The 18,453-nt window shown below is 42.9% G+C and overlaps 1 protein-coding gene across 1 annotated transcript in view; it reads right to left on the bottom strand.

Annotated features, from left to right (window-relative positions):
* ROR1 (receptor tyrosine kinase like orphan receptor 1) overlaps positions 1–18,453 on the bottom strand; it is a 172,368-nt gene that overhangs the window by 46,683 nt on the left and 107,232 nt on the right. Inside the window, exon 2 of the mRNA XM_074833171.1 lies at positions 8,203–8,274. Within this exon, the coding sequence (XP_074689272.1) occupies positions 8,203–8,274 (72 nt within the window). The remainder of the gene's footprint in view (positions 1–8,202; positions 8,275–18,453) is intronic.

The raw sequence follows: 18,453 nt of genomic DNA on the forward strand, positions 1-18,453 counted from the left end.
TGGGGATGCAGGATTAGACCCTGAAATGTTCATTTTATGAGAAGAATTGTTGTTTTGTATATCCTTTTCTTTATGCCCTTCTGATCTTGCAGAATATTTAAAGAAAAGCTAAAACTAAAGTCTCCATTCAAGCTGTCGCAAGCCTGAAAACAGCTTTAATCCAGTTGCAACAGAGAGGCCGGTGTACCAAGGTACTTCCCATTACAGATGTGTAACAACACGCTTCTCTGGAAAGGAACATCTCCAGACCTTTTCTCAAGCAAATCTACAGCTTTGGGGACACCGTTTCCAGCTGCTGGACTGGAGAATAAATTTAATTCTGGATTTGAAAATTCTAATCTGCATTGCAGCACATAAAGCAACCACCTGACCTGGCTGGAGTAAGGCAGTTGGGACACCAGTCTTAAGGACTGCTTATTGCACTTATTTTTTTGCACCAAAAGGTTTAGCAGCTCACTGCTTCTTTGTCATAGCATACACTGGCAAGAAAAAATGAAAAAAGTGTCTCAGTCAGTGACTGCAAGACAGCTACATTTAGTGCTTGGTAACTTAAAGAGCTGATAACCTTTGTCTAAAGGGAAAGAGCCTATTAGGCACATCAGAGGGTCTGACACAGTCTGTCTGATCTAATATACTAGTCTGGAAAGAAGCATTTGCATTCATTCAGAGCTTTGGATTATCCCCGTTAGCCCAGTCTGATGCTACACTTGGATGTGTCCCATACTCACATGTATTGGCACCACCATTGAGCTCAGACTGTTGGAAATTTTCTATATGGAATTGTTGTCTTTGGAGAAAGTCAACAACGTGGAGCCCACCCAGCCTGAAGACACTAGAAGGACTTGCTGGTTGTTCCATATGTTCAATTGACTTGAGTTTTAAGCTAAAGAAAGAACGAGCAGGATTTCTGACTGAAGTGTGGCCATAGACAGAGCACATACTTCTCAGTTGGAAAAAGGATTAACCATCGATTGCTTGATCTGCCCATAACTCACAAATGAAGACAACTCCCAGCAGGTCCAACCTGTGGGTCTGATCAACAGACCCTTGTTATTAAAAAGAGCAAAAGGAAGACTCCCGTCTGGAATTTCACTTATTTTAAATGAATAAAAGTAGAGGAATGACAGTGGGAGGAAAGGGATACCACAATCAAGCCATGATCTGGCAACCCATATGAAGAATATCAGAATGAAAGAAGTTCAGACAATCATGTGGAAATATTCAATGTCAACTGTCTTGGGACAAAAGGAAATACTCTACTGCCTTTGCTTGCCCAGCTTATTTTCAAACGAGTTTCCTTGGCGATGCATATGCACAAGGCTCAATTTGGGATGCACGCTGCAGCGGTGTGTTGGGCTTTCTCTTCCCAGACACTATCTAGAAGGTTTAGTGCCACCCAAGGATAATTTACTGAACTGAAACAGGCTGACCACTACCCAAGGCTTTACGGCTTTTCAGATGTCCACATGTGACATTCACTGTATCTGGGATTCTCAGAATTAATTGCTACTTTCTGATAATTAGCAGTTTAGAGATTGCCCTGGGCCATAGGGGAGGGAGGGCTTGTGGAGAAAAAACAGAACACAGATGTCTGTGGACTTCCAAAAAATTATCTGGGGCTGAGCACCTGAATCCCATTGCTTCTGGACAGGAACTGGACAACTCGCTGCCCTTCATGCCAATGTGAATTCTTAATATGCATTTGAGAGTTCACATCTGCCTCTCCTTTTATGAGTCAACTTTCAGGTTTGAGGACAGATGTCTTGGTGATAGCTTTGACACTATAATCTGGCAAGGGGAAATGAAGCTTTTCTTTGCTCAGGAACCAGTTTTATAGCACAAGTAGGAAGCCTCTAAACTTTATTCACAAAAAAAAGTGATTTGGAATAGGTAAACAAAAGTCCACATCCAGCTATAAACCCAACTACTGAAAACCATCAAGGGATTTTGTTGTCACTTTAGAAGCTGCTCTGCAGTAAAGAGCCGCGTACAAAACCTCAAGCTATTAAAGGAAGGGTGTATAGAAAGGTATGTGCCTTAAGATTAATGCTACAGAGTCAAAGAAAAGCTGTTATTTTTGACATTTTGACATAGCATCACTTTAGAATCTGGTTCTTATTAGCCCTTTCTGTGCCTTTTAGAGGTCTATTTTTTTTAAACCAAAAATGTCAGGAAATTTGGAACAGAAACTTACAATAAAACACGTCCCTTGACCCTCTGATCTATCAATCTTTCAAATAAACAAAGATAGCTGGATGAGCCAGGAAAAGGTTATTATATATAGTTACCTTATGTATAATGGTCAGATATTCACTGCACACACTGAGGTTATATAAAAAAAAAAAATCCAATGTAAGTGAAGCATTTTGTGAAAGATTTTTGCCATCAATGCCCAACATTACTCAGGGTGGTTTCTTTTTCAGGTTGTGTTCTGTGACCTTCAAATTTCACACCCTGTATTATTTATAAATGAGACATTCAAGAAACACAAATTCTCAAATAAAAACGTACACTCTGTCAGTGGAAAAGCAAACAAAAGGAGGTAATGTACTGTGGCTAAAAAAATTTTCAAACAAAGTAGCAGTAATTTACTGCCTCGCTACTAACGGGACCCCACAAATAGAATCAGAATCCTGAGCCCCATCAGGGGAGCTTGATTTACCAAATATCCCCCAGATAATAAAGGAAAATAAAAAGGTAAATTGTGCATGAATGTGCAAGCTGTAATTCTTCCCCTTTCACCACGTGTATCAAATTCACATCCAGTGATTTCAAAAGAAAATCTGGAAATCTCTAAAGAACTGGGGCTAAAGTTAGGAAGCCTTGGTCCACCTGGTTTTCTCCACGTTTGGTTTTGTTTGTTTTTTAAGATGTAGTTTGCCTAAGAGTCAAATTCTCCCTGGGACATCAGAAAGATTTTCTCTCTAAGAACTCACAGCCAGGTCATACCCCTGCCTGGAAAGACTTGCCGAGGCGCCAACTTTAGCCTGGATGCGTCAATAAGGAGGGCAAGGCCCCACACCCAAAGGGTCCATCAGCAGCGTGTTCCCACCAGGATGTTCTGCGCTCTGGGGCCTCCTCCTGCGCTGTAGCTGCCGCGCAACCCACCCTGCCAGGGGATGCTCTGCCCACAGAGGATCTCCAAAAAGTTAATGTTACGCAGGCCCACGCACTGGGTAGTGGAGCAAATACTGCAGCTCTCCCATTCTCCGTTTTGGCCTTCCTCAGCCATTTTCTGCTCTGGATCCCCAGAACAATCCCAGGGGAGGGATGCTTGCTCAAGGTGATCCTTGTATTGAGATGCCTTTGAATACTTAAGGATAAAACCCAGCTTAACCTTAAACTACTGAGTGATTTGGGGTGTATTTTGTAAAATCCTGACTTTTGCTGCCAAGCTGTCTGGGGAATGTTTGCCTTCCATATAACACCTGGAGCACCAGGAGACTGCCGCAGCAGTGACCACAAGGTCTATGCCACACGGGGAGGCTGCGAGCGGTGGGGAGCTCTAAGCTCGGGCTTGGGATCATGGATGTCTGGAAATGAAAATGGTTTCCAAGCCCTGAATCATTCTAATGTTTTATACTTGCTTGCCAAAGCAGATAGACCATGAAAGGGCAAGGAAAATAGGCAGTATCTGCAAAAACTCACACTAATAATAGATTTTCTTGGGAAACTGAAGGACCAAGTGAAGAGCTCCGGGGAGGAGGAGGTACCAGCAATGAGACAGCATGCTGCACCCCAGCACTGGGTCCTCAGCTCTGGCTCAGCCCCGGCCAGGACACATCCTTGTGTATGGTCAGGGAGCTGCCATGATGAAACGAGCTCCTGAGGAGGCTGTGGATGGGCATGGGGGCGACCGGGAGGACCTGATCAGGGGAAGCTTCAGCGACAGCATTGTTCTCTTATCAGTCCTGTAGAGTGAACGTCCACTGAAGCTGAATCTTACTCACAGTTAAAAGAAAATATTTCAAAGCTGACTCTTTCTTGGCAAAGACTCCAATATTATCTTTGCCTCAGGATGAAGAGCTCCCAAACAATTCCTCTACTGTACCAGATGTAAATAGGCTCTCATTCAAATTCAGACCTATCTATTTCTTTGTAAATAAACCAACATCTGACGGAAGGAAAAGCCTATCCTTCCACAATCATGTTTGTGGAAGAGAAGCAGCTGAATGAAGGGCTCTTCACCTTTTTAAATAAGGATCAGGGAAAAGAAGAGCTCATGGTCTACCTGAAGCTTTCTCAAAGACAGAGCTGGAGCAGGAGCTTGTCCTGTGGCGTAAGGGGAGAGAGGGGAGGCAATGCACAGGCAAGGAGAAATGAGAAAGGAGAATGCCTTAAACAACAGGAAGAAAGAAAGGGAAAAGAGTGCCCAGGGCCACCTGCCTTGCTCCCTCACCCGCTGGCGCACCCCAAAAAAGATCTGCATTAAAGAACAGAGCATGGTCCCTAAAAGCCAGCACCAGGGCAGAGCATCCTCGCTAACTCCACTTACTCCCCATTTTATCCGGCCTTTTTGTTTTCCCTCAGATATCACCTATTGCCTCAGTTGATGCCAAACAATTTCCGGATCAGGAAATTGCTTTAAGCCACCAAGAGCGAATGGCTGTGCCGTGGCGAGCATCAGGAACGGTTACAATGCCTGGTGCAACGGGGCCACGCAGGAGCACACACGGAGCAGGACCTCCCCGAGCATCTCGAAGCGATGAGCTCCGGTCCCTGCTGGACGTCTCCCACCCGCCGGGCAGCTGCAGGCTCCTCCAGCCCAAAGCAAATCTCAGCAAGCAACGTGGGGGTGAAAGGCTTTGCATCCTGCCACTGATCTCCTGAGATGAACCTTCTCCTATCACCAGAGCCCCCTTTTTTTCCCTGAAGTTCGTTTATTTCTCCTTATATAATTAAATATTTATTGGATCACATTTTCATTTCTCTTTCTCCCTCGTGGCATTCTCTCTGCAAGACTTTACCAGTTGGAAGAGAGAGAAATACTCATAGCTAAATTTCCCCTATTTTAAAAGTGATTCTTTTTTAATTTTTATGCACAGTTTGTTTGTTTTTTTAAGGTTTTGGTGAGAAACCACCTCCTCCCTCCCATCAATCGTTGCTTTCAACAGCTCTTCACGGGTGGCTGCGTCTCTTTTAAATTCATTTCCTGTTAAAAAGAATAAACAGGCAACTGTTTAATGCTGTCGATTTAGCTTATTTAATAGAAATTGAAACCTGAATAGGGCTCAGTTGTAAGATAATCACTGCAGAACTCACCGAGCTAGGGAAAGCACCATATTAAGTAATTATTTCAAAATGCTGAATATTGTTTAGCAAGACTATGAGCTGTTCCTCCTTCCCAAACACAGGAGACATACTGGAGGAAGAGATGCTCATTTCCAAAAGGCAGCAGGTAGAGTTAGAGCCACTTAATGCGGACAGTCATTTAATTGGGGAATTTGGCTGGAAACCACTTTCATGTGGTGAACTTAATAGGCTTTAAAATGAGTTTTACTGGGACGCCTGCGTGACCTCATGGCTGACTGCAGCAAAGACAAGTGGATGTTGATTTCTTGAGATGCTTGTTTGCAAAAGAAATGGAAATTAAGTGCACGCCTAATTTTCTCCTCTGAGGTTTCAGCTCACCAAGTCAGCATGCACTGCAGTATACGGCTTTATAAAAGCCAGACTTTCAAAGACCTTCAGTAGAAGCAACATTAAAGCCCCTGCTTCTCTCTTAGACAAGACAAAACGTGTGCACCTTACTTTGCTTGTAGGCACACTGGGAGAATCCGCCCCTCTGACTAAGCTTTTTGGGCAGCAAATGTATTTTAATCACATATGTAAATCCATGTTTAGGTGTGTAAGCTTACAGCGGTCTAAATGCTAATCAGTTCGAGCAAAGGGGCCGGTAATCCCCCAGGAATGCAGGATTCAGCCCAACGAGTGGTAATTGCCGCATTCCAGGTGGATTAGAAGCGTGTAACTTCATTTTACCTGTTTCTGACAATATAGCTCAGGAACAGGTGCCATGGAAAATGGAAACGTGGAAAATGGTTTAATTACTATCACAGAGGCCAGGCTTGGCACTGGCACAGAAAGTGTAAGCTTTGCTTTGAGCAATAAGATGACTCAACGTCCAGGACGGTGGCAGTCATCCCAGGTTTTCCCTCTGCTAGTCTGGAGCTGCTGCTTTCCAACAGAGCCAGCACAGCAGCAGCCGGGGTGGGACATCTGAACCCTGGCTGATACAACCTGGCGTGGAGGGTATTCTGAAGAAAGCAGACGCCAAAGGAGGCAGGCAGTCCATGCTGCCACCAGGCACCTTTCCCTGTTTCCTAGCTACATCAGTCAAACCAAGGCTTTGGAGAGTGTCCACCTGGGGCACATGCTACTGAAAAAAAAAAATAGAGCATTTGAACTATCAGCTGAGAGAAAGCCTAACCAATATATGGGTTAAAATCACCCTGCTCCTAAGAAATCAGTCTTCACAAAATCTCCCATTAGGAATAACAACAAAGAAGCTACTGGGGGCTATTTTTGAGCACAGCTCAAATACAGCTTACTGTAAAATTACATTATCTTCCATATCTCTTCTGTGCCTCCCCCCATCTAGTTTTTGGTTGGAGGCACACAGCTTTCCCTGCAATATATAGCAATCTGTGGGTGCTTTACCAATTGAACCCTTGGGCTCACAGTGGAGAACAGACTATACCACTGATGATCATTTGTAAAAAAATATTTCCGCCACTTCAATACAGTGTGACCCTGTCTTCTCCTTGATCGTGGGGTGGGTTCCTGGAGAAAATCTACCCCTTAGGCTAGTAAAGGTTGCCTGCCAAGGATATTGTAAGAGGTCTGAATTAAGACTGTCCGATTGCCTTCTCTCTGGCATTTCCTAACTTCTGAGTGTTTGGCTTTGTGGCCTTAACTTTCTTTTTCTAGGCCACTTATTTATTTCTCGCTTTTTGAAAAACCAAACAAAGCTGCCAAACAGATAAAGAAACACACAGGCATCCTGGGCGGGGGCAACCACTGTCCTCACTTCTCCACAGCTTCGGGATGTTCCCAGAGCACAGCCCGGACCTGCGGACGTGCCATGGGCACCTGGAAGAATCACTGCTGTGGGATAAGACATCCATTCTGTCAACACCTTCTTTCAGCAATTTGCTGTGAATCGGGAATTCTCTGCTTAATGACTACATGCTTTTCTCCCTTTCCCACCAGCAAGTACAAGCCCTTTGACTTTTGTCTTTTCCAGTGTGTCCTGTATCACCAGAAAGTCCTGCTCCTTCCCTGGTGGGAAGGCAGATGTGAAAGAGTCAACCTTGGTTGACTCTTACTTAAAGTAAGACTCGTACTTAAAGTCCCCAGAACTACATATTCTCTTCATACTTGAGCACAGAAGACATATTTATGCATAAATATAAAACATTATGAACACATGTTCATAAAAAACATTAACAAAATACAGACAAAAACATTTGGAAAAACCATCTGTGGCAGAACTCCACTATGGGAAATTTCAGTCTAAATAGTTAACGGTTGGCAAAGTTATAAGCAAATGAAGAGTGGTTGACAAATTGCACAGTTAGTGTGGCTAACAGCATCCTCCACTGTAAACGTTAGGTTAGAAGCATTTCAAAGACCAGATTGACTCAGGAGCTGCAGGCCGCTGCCTTGCAATAAGGCCTAGAGGAAGCTAAGCAATTCGGCTTAAATAATTGGTGGTGCATAATTTACAAAATGAAGAGGAATGAGAAATACATCCCTTTTTTACAATATACACCCTTCAGAGAGCTCCAAATCACACATAATTACCACCTGCAAATGTATTTTCCCCCTCTATTAATTTAAAGCCTCAAAATTTCATCACAAAACACATCGAGGCAAACTGACTGCCCGATGCTTGTTAATTTTGAGTTCAAATCCTAAGATCCACCACACAAAATGTCAAGCAGTTCATAAACCAACAGAACTCACATCTTGAAATATTTTAACCACATGGAACATTTTACTGGTACAAGAAACAAACAGCATTCTCCAGAAATCACAGAACCACATGTAATTAAATGTCAAACAATCACAAGGCAAACAAGGTTTATCTTAAATGCCCCCTCACCCCTTTGCTTGCTAATTTGGCCATGTCAGGAAGAAGAATTGAGATTTTTAAATCTGATTTCACATATTTCTACTTTTTTCTGTCCACTTACTTACCTTTATCTAATTCACTTGAGATGTTCCATGATGATGTAGGCATGAAATCAGCCACAACTGATGAATTTGCTCCTGGGAAGGGAAAAATAGAAAAAAAAAAAAAGATGCTGTTAATATATTGATTCTGTATCATCAGGAGAGTAAGAGGCATTTATAAAGTTGCCGTCACAGTAATAAAATTATTTGAAGAACAGCAGCTATTAAAATGCACTCGATGTCTGTGTTGGCAGGCTGAGACATATGGGTAGCAGAACCAGCGAAGTGGAAAAAGGCACTGGGCCAGCGCTGGGGTTTGTTTTGCAATGCTGTCACTGTGAGGCCTTGTGTTAATTAAGCAACCAATCTTCGGGATGTATTTGGCCCACCTTAAAATCTCTCCATGAGTTTTATAGAGGTAGAATGACTCTGCAGTGTTACAGCTAAGAAAAACACAAACGCTATGAGGCTGCTGAACATGTTATCTATTAACATTTACAAGCAATTTTAATCCTGCAAACCCATGTGCACAAGAAGAGACACAGTTTATGCACTGAAGTTAATAGGGCTACTTGTATGAAAAATCCTCCTACGACTCCTGTAAATGCAGGCTGGAAAGACTGATCTGAACATCAGTAGCATTTTCTCATTGCTATAATATTTTTTTCCTTTTCAACAAAAAGTTGCATGGTGACTTTAGTCTTGACTTATATTTTTACCATTTTTTTAACACGCGAACAGTAAGTCTTCTGGAGGATGGTGCTGAGGGAACTGCCAGCACACTTCCTGCCTCAGCTATAGGTCATGATAAAACACCTCCCCGTATCTGAACATCGATGATTTCATCATCAAACACCCATACGAGGACTCTGGTGTGTAACTGCTGCCGTAGCACTTGCCCCGACCCAACAGGCTGCAGTGGCTGGGTGCAGTATCCATGATGAGATGGTTGTTGGGCTCCCCGAGGGTCTTTGCAAAACCCTGTTCAGCAGCGTATAAACCCATCATCACACGGTGGGAAGAGGAATTACTGTCCCCTTGCAACTGCTGACCCACATGAGCCTTAGGAGGGACTGTTTTTGGAGCGTGATCTCTCAAGAGTCAGCCCACAGGGATTAATACACACATATACAAGCTTTAGTGAGGGATGGTGGGAAGGGCGGGAAGAAGGGGTCTGCACACACATTACATGGCACAGAAATGCAGTGCGCCACCCAATTCCCTATGTCCACCCAGCCCCAGGAAACCTGACCTCGAAAAGGAGGAGAGCAACGCTGGACAGGAGTGCTATGGCACTGAACGTGGGAGAGGAGAGGGAATTTGAAATAAAAACAAGCAGTGCTCAATGCGTCAGCTCCTGATCTGAGTGAGATGCTGAAAAGACTCACTACAAATTAACACCCTGCAGCCTCATTCTGCACCCTGGCTGGACCCCTGGGGCTGGGTGATTTCACACAGTCCCATAGGCGCACAGTGAGGGTGAGCATCAGCAGGATCCCAGATGAGAACAGGAATATTTTGAAGTGTATTGTTTTTATTTTGACACCACCCCTTTAGCTTGTTCCCAGACAGCTTTTAACAAAGCAATTTCACTCACAAAACTGTGGCAGTGCCAGAAGATGCAAAGATGTTCTGCGTTTATCTGACCAGTTGGCAACTATTCTATTTCATTAAAAAATTCACAAGAAAATTGTAAACACAAAGTCATACAAATCCATGAAGCAGTTAAGTTCAGATACAGCCACTACACTTTTTATAAATATCGCCTTTCTTAAAAGCCCACCTGGTAGTACTGCTTATTTAAGACTCTGTCAAGTATTTCCAATGTAAACACTGAATTTGAAGGCATTATAACTCACCTATGGACATGGCTGCTGGCCTGTGCAGATATGCAGGGCAGAAGCCCACCGATGGGGACAAATCCTGAGCCCATGTAAAACGGCATCGCTCTGAAGTCAGCAGTGAGACCTGTTTACACAAGCTGAGATTTTGGCCCGCTGGGTCCATCCCTCCTCACTCTACTTTTTTTAACAGTGGAGCTTCTTACCTAACCCAAATGTTAGGGACCACGTGGCTGACAGACCTGCAAGGTTTAAGAAAACAAAACAGATCCTGTGCAAGTATCACCTTTGTGGCAACCACAGTCATCCAGGCAGCAGGACACCGTGGCTGACAGTGCCCAGAATTTGCTCTGAGGCTGAAGTGGAAATGTGGGGTAGGTGACAAATAACTGGTGGGCCAAATGCAGACCGGGACCCAGTTGATGCTGGGCTGGTACCGGAGATTGGGATGCTCCATCTCCTGTGCCTCCCCTGGGCTCTTGCCCTTCCATCCCTCCTACCCCAAAAATGGGGCAGCTCCTGGAAGCCTGTGATAAAAAAACCCCTCCGAGACAGGGATGTGAGGTGCCATTGCCTCTCACACCTCCTGATGAGACCAAACAGGTTCATCTCTTATGTCCACAGGGCACCAACCAAACCCATGAGCAATAGGTTATGTCATTCACACTGCTCACACACTCAAGCTTTGCACTCGACCGTATCTTTTCTGTAGGTAATATTACTTCTGTTCACCTGGAAATATTCTAGTATTAAGAGCCCACAAAGGAACTGTATTCTGCAAACAGCTAACACACATTAACCAGAATGAAAGAAAAACTACTAACAATACTATGACCAAATACAGTATTTTGTTATTTAAAACTCCAGAGTGTTCATATTAATGTTATCTTAAACAGGCTTTGAAAACATGACCATGAATCTCACAGAGCAGACATCCATCATCTGATCTACAGAAAAAACACATTAGAAGACCGAACTTTACTATTTGTGAGAAAGCTCTCCAGGCTGGTGACTGGTAATTTTCTGATATTCCTGAACTAAAGCTGCAATTTAAGAGGAAAGCATTACTGTGCCCTTAGTTAACATTTTATTTGAATGAAAGGAACATGCAGAGCATGGGAACGCACTACCAAATCAAAGTTAATGCAGAAAACAAAAGCATCCCAGAAAAGAAGTCCATGACACATGCATGAATTTTATTTCTAACTGCGATGACTTAGGACTGCTGTGCATGAAAGTGAGAGCAGTGATACCTCTCCTTGGAAAAACTATGTTATAACCCTCCGGCCAAATATGAGGTGTGCTCCATCAGAAGGTGAGCTCCCAGCCAGCCCATGGAGAGGGATGAGTCACGGATGGGAGAAGGATCAAAGCCTCCTCTGAACAAACTTGTTCCTCCCCTGGAACCTCTTGCTCCTGCCTGAGCCGCCTCGCTCAATAACTCTGCCTCCAGGAGGAAAATGGGTTTAAAAAAACAGACTGGGAATGAGTAGGACTTTTGTCCCTTTTGGGACCCACCATGTGATAGTGGGTCAAAGAGCAGGAGCACCAAGAAGGTCCCAGCGAATGCAAGACACCCACAACCTGGAGACCAGGGAGAAGCGCTCAGCATCCATCACCCCATCCACACCCCCCACCTTTAAACTCCCACTAACCAATTGCTCCCTTCATCCTGTAAGTCCCATATATGGGATTTACACACAGCAACCTGTACTTGGGGCACTGGAACAGTCTTGTCCACTTGCTGTCACCATTTAAAAAAAAAAAAAAAAAAGAAAAAATCTGCTTAATATTGCAGTTGGATCCTAAATAAGGAGTTTAAAAATTACTTAATTGTTAAAAATGTCCTCCTGCCCTCCTTCTTTAAATATTTGAACAATAAGATGTTTTGAAAAAACTCAACCTGAGAAATGTCATCAGCAGACAGAACCATTCTCCCGTTAAGATTTTATTTATAGATGAAATTGTTCCAGATGAATGACGAATGTTATCCTTAATACTGGAAAGATAAGTATCTGTTCAAATCTCTATCACTATTAAGAAACGTTGGTCTTAACGTTTATGAGAAATCACGACAGTCAATTATAACCCCTGTGAAAAGCCAAGTAAAGTGTATTCAAATACACTCCCCACAGAGAAGTTGGCTAACATCTGATTTTATTACCATGTTGCATAAGTGTAGAGTGAATTTCACATAAGTCAGTCCTTTTAAAGCCTTTGTGATTAAATAAACTTCAATAAGGTTTACAAAAATCTGCCTCTGAAGAAAAACTACAGAGCTAGTTCTTATCACAGGCACACACTACTGTCTCATTTTCTCACCAGAAGCAACCATTACTCAGTGCTCCAGTGTTTGTACTGTCACGGTTACAGACCCATCAAAAGGATGGGGCAGCCTCATCCCCTGGCCACAGAACCAAAAGAGAAGATCCAGGCTCCATGCCCAGGCCAATTAATAGCTCTGTGTGATGCATTTGTAACACGAAGTAAAGAGAATATAAGTCAAAACAGGAAGAAGGCACATAACTAAGATGACACCAAACCCAGAGATGATTGAAGATTTTAATGGGGAATAAATCTGCTATATAGAAACAAAGTAGAGAGCAAAATAAGTCTAAGAATGTGGATATTCTGCTTGCAAGGCCCTACGAGCAATGCATAAAGTCTGTACAGCTGCTACACGTAGGAACGTACACATCTAGTAGAAGTGTTGCCTGGGTCAGGCTTTCTTCTCAGGTGCAGAGATGAAAATCCCAGGTCTTGCACGAACACATCTTCTTAAGGTGGAAGATATGTCTGGTTAAAACATGCAAACAAAAAATCCAAAGTGTCTTCCTAATGGGCATCCTCTGTCTTTATATCACACTAGTGGGTCATTCTATACCCTAATTATATATATAACTTTTTTTTTGTAAGTCATTTTTTTCTGATACAAATATGAACGTGAATGCAACATGTGCAATTCAGATCTCACTGTAGAATACCCAAAATAGCAAAAAGAGCAAGGAAGTATTTAGAGTAAGCAAGGAGTTAGAAGTCTGAGTAATAAGATAAACCATTCAAAATAAATGTTTAAACTAAGTAAAAAAAGTTGTTTTCCATTTGCAAATCTCTTTCTGAAGCTCCATAAAAAGCCTGCCCCAATTGAGATTTGTTATCCTATGAAGGAATTTGCCCAAGGAAGTGATAAAACCCCAATTTCACGAGACACTAAAAACAAGATTGGGCAAGACATTACTACAGACACAAATGAGGAGCTCTCCCACGCTCTTAGGAGGGTCAAGACAGGACAACTTAACGGGAGATCTGGGCATAACTATTTTGGCCAAATCAATGATAAACTTATTTTAGCAGCAGATCTACTAGAAACATCACTGACCCTTAAGGAGGTGAATAAAAATCTTAATAGACTCTTCAGCTATCCTACTATAATGTAATATCAGGAAACCAGGAATCATAGATAAAGTTATACAGACTTAGAGCAAAACCTAATTATATTAAGTGCTCAGTATTTTTTGCTTTCCTGCACATTCCAGACCGACGCTTCATCTTTCTCTCTGTCTGGTTGCTACCTGACTGATCTCTTCCAGGATCTTCCCACAGATATGCCTCACGGCTGTTTTTCTTCTTAGTCGTATCTCCCTCATCTTCCTTTTTTGCCTTTTGCATTTTCTGTTTCACTGATCCTTTGTAAGTTCCCCACACATTTTCATCTGATCTCCCAAGATACTACGTTTTGCAATCAGCCCGTTACCAGTCTATCCACAGCCCACCCTGGAGGTGCTGAAGGAAATCTAGACATACTTTCTGCAGACTGTAATGGATACGACCCATTATTTACTAATTTTCTTGTCTAAAAATTGGCACCATCCTAAAATTTCCATAATATATACCTCAAATTTTGCTTATATCTTTAATGCATGAAAGGATTTTATTTTCATGACATCAGTATCTCTGCATGTCAGTAGACATGTCTGCATTATACAATTCTTGTGTTTCAAAAGGAGGCTGGAATCACAGAAATATCTCAGTCAGTTGAGCAAGGCAAAACTGCATGAAGACGGGAAATTATTGAGAGCGTTTCTGCTCTTCAGATACGGCAGGTGTCTCTCAAGAATATACTACCTTTAATAGTACGTCATACCACAGGTCAACAACAAACCTTCCATTGACTAGGCATGAATATAGCAATTTCAGTACCCAATGATGTGTAAAAGATACGGTGTATATATAGTCTGCAGCAAACAGTCCATGTTAAAAATACACCCCTGCAAAGAGACTCAACCTTCCATGTTCAGGTGAAGCTGCTGGCCTTTGTACCACCATTTTAAATATTTTGAAAGAGAGGAGCCTACAAATGATATGCAATAAAAACTGCTGGAGAACGGACCTTAACTAAAGATCTATCTGGTAAGCAAGATGAAATGCTGCATGATGGCAGATCTCCTTCAAATGTTTAACACCAACTAGTTAGCTTTACTCCACCTGGTTACCCTGTGGCTGAAAAAGCAAAGGCAAAGCTTATTCTGCCAAAATGTTACATAGGCAGATCCAAGAGACAAAGTTTACCAGATGATTCTCGCAGAGTTCGCAAGTGCTGCCGTGGCTGTGTAAACCAGAAACCACAATTTCTGCTGGCAGAGGACCTGCTGGAGCTCTGCAGGCCACTCCACGCACAGAAGGGCAGAGATGACACTGCATGACGCTAATAACATTCAAATGGTTAATTCTGTTCACATTCTTTCAAGCATATCTATCTGTGATTTATGTGCACTATATCATTATTGATAGCCTGGGGTGGGTTAATAATTGGCATTATATAGGGAAATTTTCAACACCAATGAACAATTTGAGCTCTGTGGATTTCAGATATACAACACATTAATTTTCAGCTTCAAAAGTGAGACGTGCAGCAGGATGATTTCATTTTGTTCAGGACTGGAAATTGTTAGGAACTTCATTTATACCACAGCCTATTCCATCTATCAGAGCACCTCATCACTGCTACTGGCACTTTCATCAGCACGTACACAAGGACAACCTCTCTGCCTGGGAGTCTTTCTAAATGCTTCCAGCTCCCGAGGGCTAGAGATAAATTGAAGGATTAGCCCATTTATGATGCATCATCAGAAGGAATCACAGTTCCCTATTTGTGATTACATGGCAGGAAGCCAAGAGTGCTGCATGCACCTGACACCTCTGCCTTACCTCTTCTTGCAGATCTGCTCTCTTTGATGAGGATACACCAGGAAAGCTTTTGGCTCAAAGCTGGGCAGTCACTGGGGTTTCTTGTACTTACAGGATACCAGTAATACCCACCACAAAAGGTCTACTGGGGACATTAAAGATTATCCTCAAACACATTGTTCTTAAGATTTGTTCTGGAATACCAATAGGCAATATCATTAGAAAATTATGTGATTGCTACGCACTGAATATCTGCACACTCTTAAAAATACCTTTAAATGTTTTGGTAGTAGTCTAATGACCTATACAAGTCAGGGCCAACTGCAATATTTTTAGTAACTTGGTCTTCAGCTAAGGTCATATCAGTTAAAAATTATTTTCTTCTATGGGATCAGAGCCATCTCCTGGAAGAAGAGGTTTTTAAAGGCCTTTTTTATATGCTAATACGTTAATCCTAAATTTCTAATTACTGAACTACAATTCCTTTTGATTGCAGCTATTAATTACAGATTATCATTAATGTTATATGGATTTAGAAGTCACTGTGGAATCTGGGTGCACTTTACATTGCTCTAAATTGGGTCGTTAACAGTTCCACTTAAGAAGAGCAAAACACTGCACCCTGGAGCAACCCACAGCTTTAATGACAGGGAATGAAGAAAAGAAATGGCCAGTTGGCTGAACGCCAGCATTTCATAGCTCACAGTCGAGCCTTTGTGCTTATGAACTGTAGAAATGTGGCTACAATGGCACTTCAACGCACGCACGTCAACCAGACATGAACCTCAGGCGCGTGAGCCTAGCACAGATAATGCTCTGCTCGGTGTTCCTGGGACCTGCCCTGCTCAGGTGGACCCAGCATGATCCTGCACTGCACAAAGTCACGGGATCTCTACCTTTCTCTAGGGAGAATTATTTATACTCTGCTCAATCTTAAACACAAGGGATGTGGAGGCAAGATACTGGAGGAACACATCGTTTTCTTGCCCATAAAGGCAGGTTTTATTGGACACGGATATCACAGAGTCTGGTTGTTCTTCAGTAGTAAAAATCCTGGAAGGCAGCACAGCACACCTCTTTGTCATGCAGACCTACAAAGGCTGGGAATTTGCATAATAAATGTAAATTTCCCATCTCTCCAAACCTACCTAAAATAATACTGGATTTTTTTCCATGCCCTGAGCTATTCTCTTCTGAGCAACTCAGACTGGCGGAAAAACAGAAGAGAAAGTGGAAGTGGGAATCACACAAAGGAAAATGGATGACTGCAGCAGAAAAAAGCAAAACACTAACAGTGGCTGCAAGAAATTACTGGATGGTTAGTCTGGGGCAAGAGGACGTGACAAGAACCAGAGGAGTCACAAAAACCCATCACAGTATCAAGAGGGCAGGAAGATGGAGAAAGACGTCCCAGGGCACTGTTAAGTGGAGATGCTTCAACGCCAGGAATGGTGAGGAAGGGAGGATGGAAGGAGGCAACGTTCTTTGTTAGGCACTTTCTGGGGGCAACATTGTGGCAGCAACATCTGAATTGCCTGAAATGGAGGTTTCCCTAACAACCCTTCCAGCTTCAGGTCCTGACTCTGACAAGTGCCAAGATCCCTCCAAGTGAAGAGAAGAGCCTCTCTTGCAAAGCCTAGATGTCCTTGCGACTCCTAGAGATCCACAGCTGACACTTGCTTTCCTGAAGGCATCAATGCCATGCACAAGCTTTTCTGGGGGCCTGCCCCTCTACCAACACAACATCCACACAGGTTCCCATTTATTTATCTCACGAAACAGCAGACTGAGCAGCGCCCACAAGCGCACGGTTGGGATAGAAGTGTTTGCAGACGAAGGATGAAGTGCCTGGACAGGGCTTTGCATTGCACCTGCTTGCTTGTCCCTGGCTTCCATCAGTGCCACTGCACTAAATCCACCCGTAAAAGCTTTAAAGAAGGCAAACCCAGCCAAGTACAGGGAGGGCAAACAAGAAATCATTTACATCCACCATAAATCGCAGCACATCGTAACTCCTTGCACCTCAGCACTTGAGGGCCAGAAATTATTGAAATGGATAAGGCTACTAGCAATCTACAATTAAACCCTTATAACTTGTGAAGAAAATTACAGTAGAAGTCTGCCATGTGCAAATTCATTATTATTTTTTGAGCTCGATAATTATTTTTGTTGCAGTGAGGAAAAATGTACCCATGTCAGCTCATGAATTAATGAACGGTCCTGAAACAATTACTTCTTAAATACACAGAAGTCTCCCTAGTGTAAACACGCTCCATTTTATACCATATCCTCTTGGTACAAGGCATACATTGCAACATGACTTATTGGCTGCGTATGATGAAACAGTAAATGTTGCACGTTTGACGGCTTCAACCTCATGCCTAGGATTTTACACGGGTTGATGTTGATTAATGTACAAACTGCCAAATTTATAAAGAGGCTGAAACACAAGGATACACTGTGAAACGTATGCTAATAGAGCACAATTTATATAAAAAGGGGGGAATGTAAATATTTAACTGATGCCAGAGCTGGATGCTTTGGCCAAGTTGGGACTGAGCTACATTGATTGTTCAAGAGGAACTTACACCCTGGTCTAAACCCACACAAGCCTGATCTCAGACAGGCTTAAAGTCTGTACATTTTAGAAGGCAGATTTAAAACTTAATTTCTTCTGCTAAAAGGCTGGGGTTTTTTAATTTTCCTTGAAGTCAACCAGACGACACTTGTGAGTAAGAGCTGATCAGCGTGCGTGTGGAGAACTGGGCTTAGCTCAGGTCTCAGCTGGGAGCACTAAGAGAAGTGAGATCCTGACCCAGATCCCTCCATCTCCAGCGCATGCAGGCACAGCATCCTCGAGAGACCAAAACCAAACCAAGGCCCTCCAGCCAATTTGCGTTTATTAGCAGGCTCAAGGGAAGGCAAGGTCTCTCAGAGGTGAAGACTGACCTCCCTTTTCATGGCTCCAGGTTGGGTTTCAGACACAATGGTGACACAACGCAGGCACGTCTGTCCTTGTCCTGCCCCTGTGGGACTCCAGATGAGGGCTGTCCACACGCTAGCTAACAAAAGCAATTATATAGGCAATTAGTCTGCACAAAAGGGTTACATCAATGCTTCAGAGGTTTATTTTTAATCCCTTTATTGCTGGGATGAGTTAATGTACTGATCGAGCCACAGTTACAATTTACTTACTATAGGAAAGTTTCCTTAATCCAAGATTCATCAGTATCTCCTGGATTCAGAT

This window comes from Strix aluco, chromosome 8 (assembly GCF_031877795.1).
Source record: "Strix aluco isolate bStrAlu1 chromosome 8, bStrAlu1.hap1, whole genome shotgun sequence".
Lineage (NCBI taxonomy): Eukaryota > Metazoa > Chordata > Aves > Strigiformes > Strigidae > Strix > Strix aluco.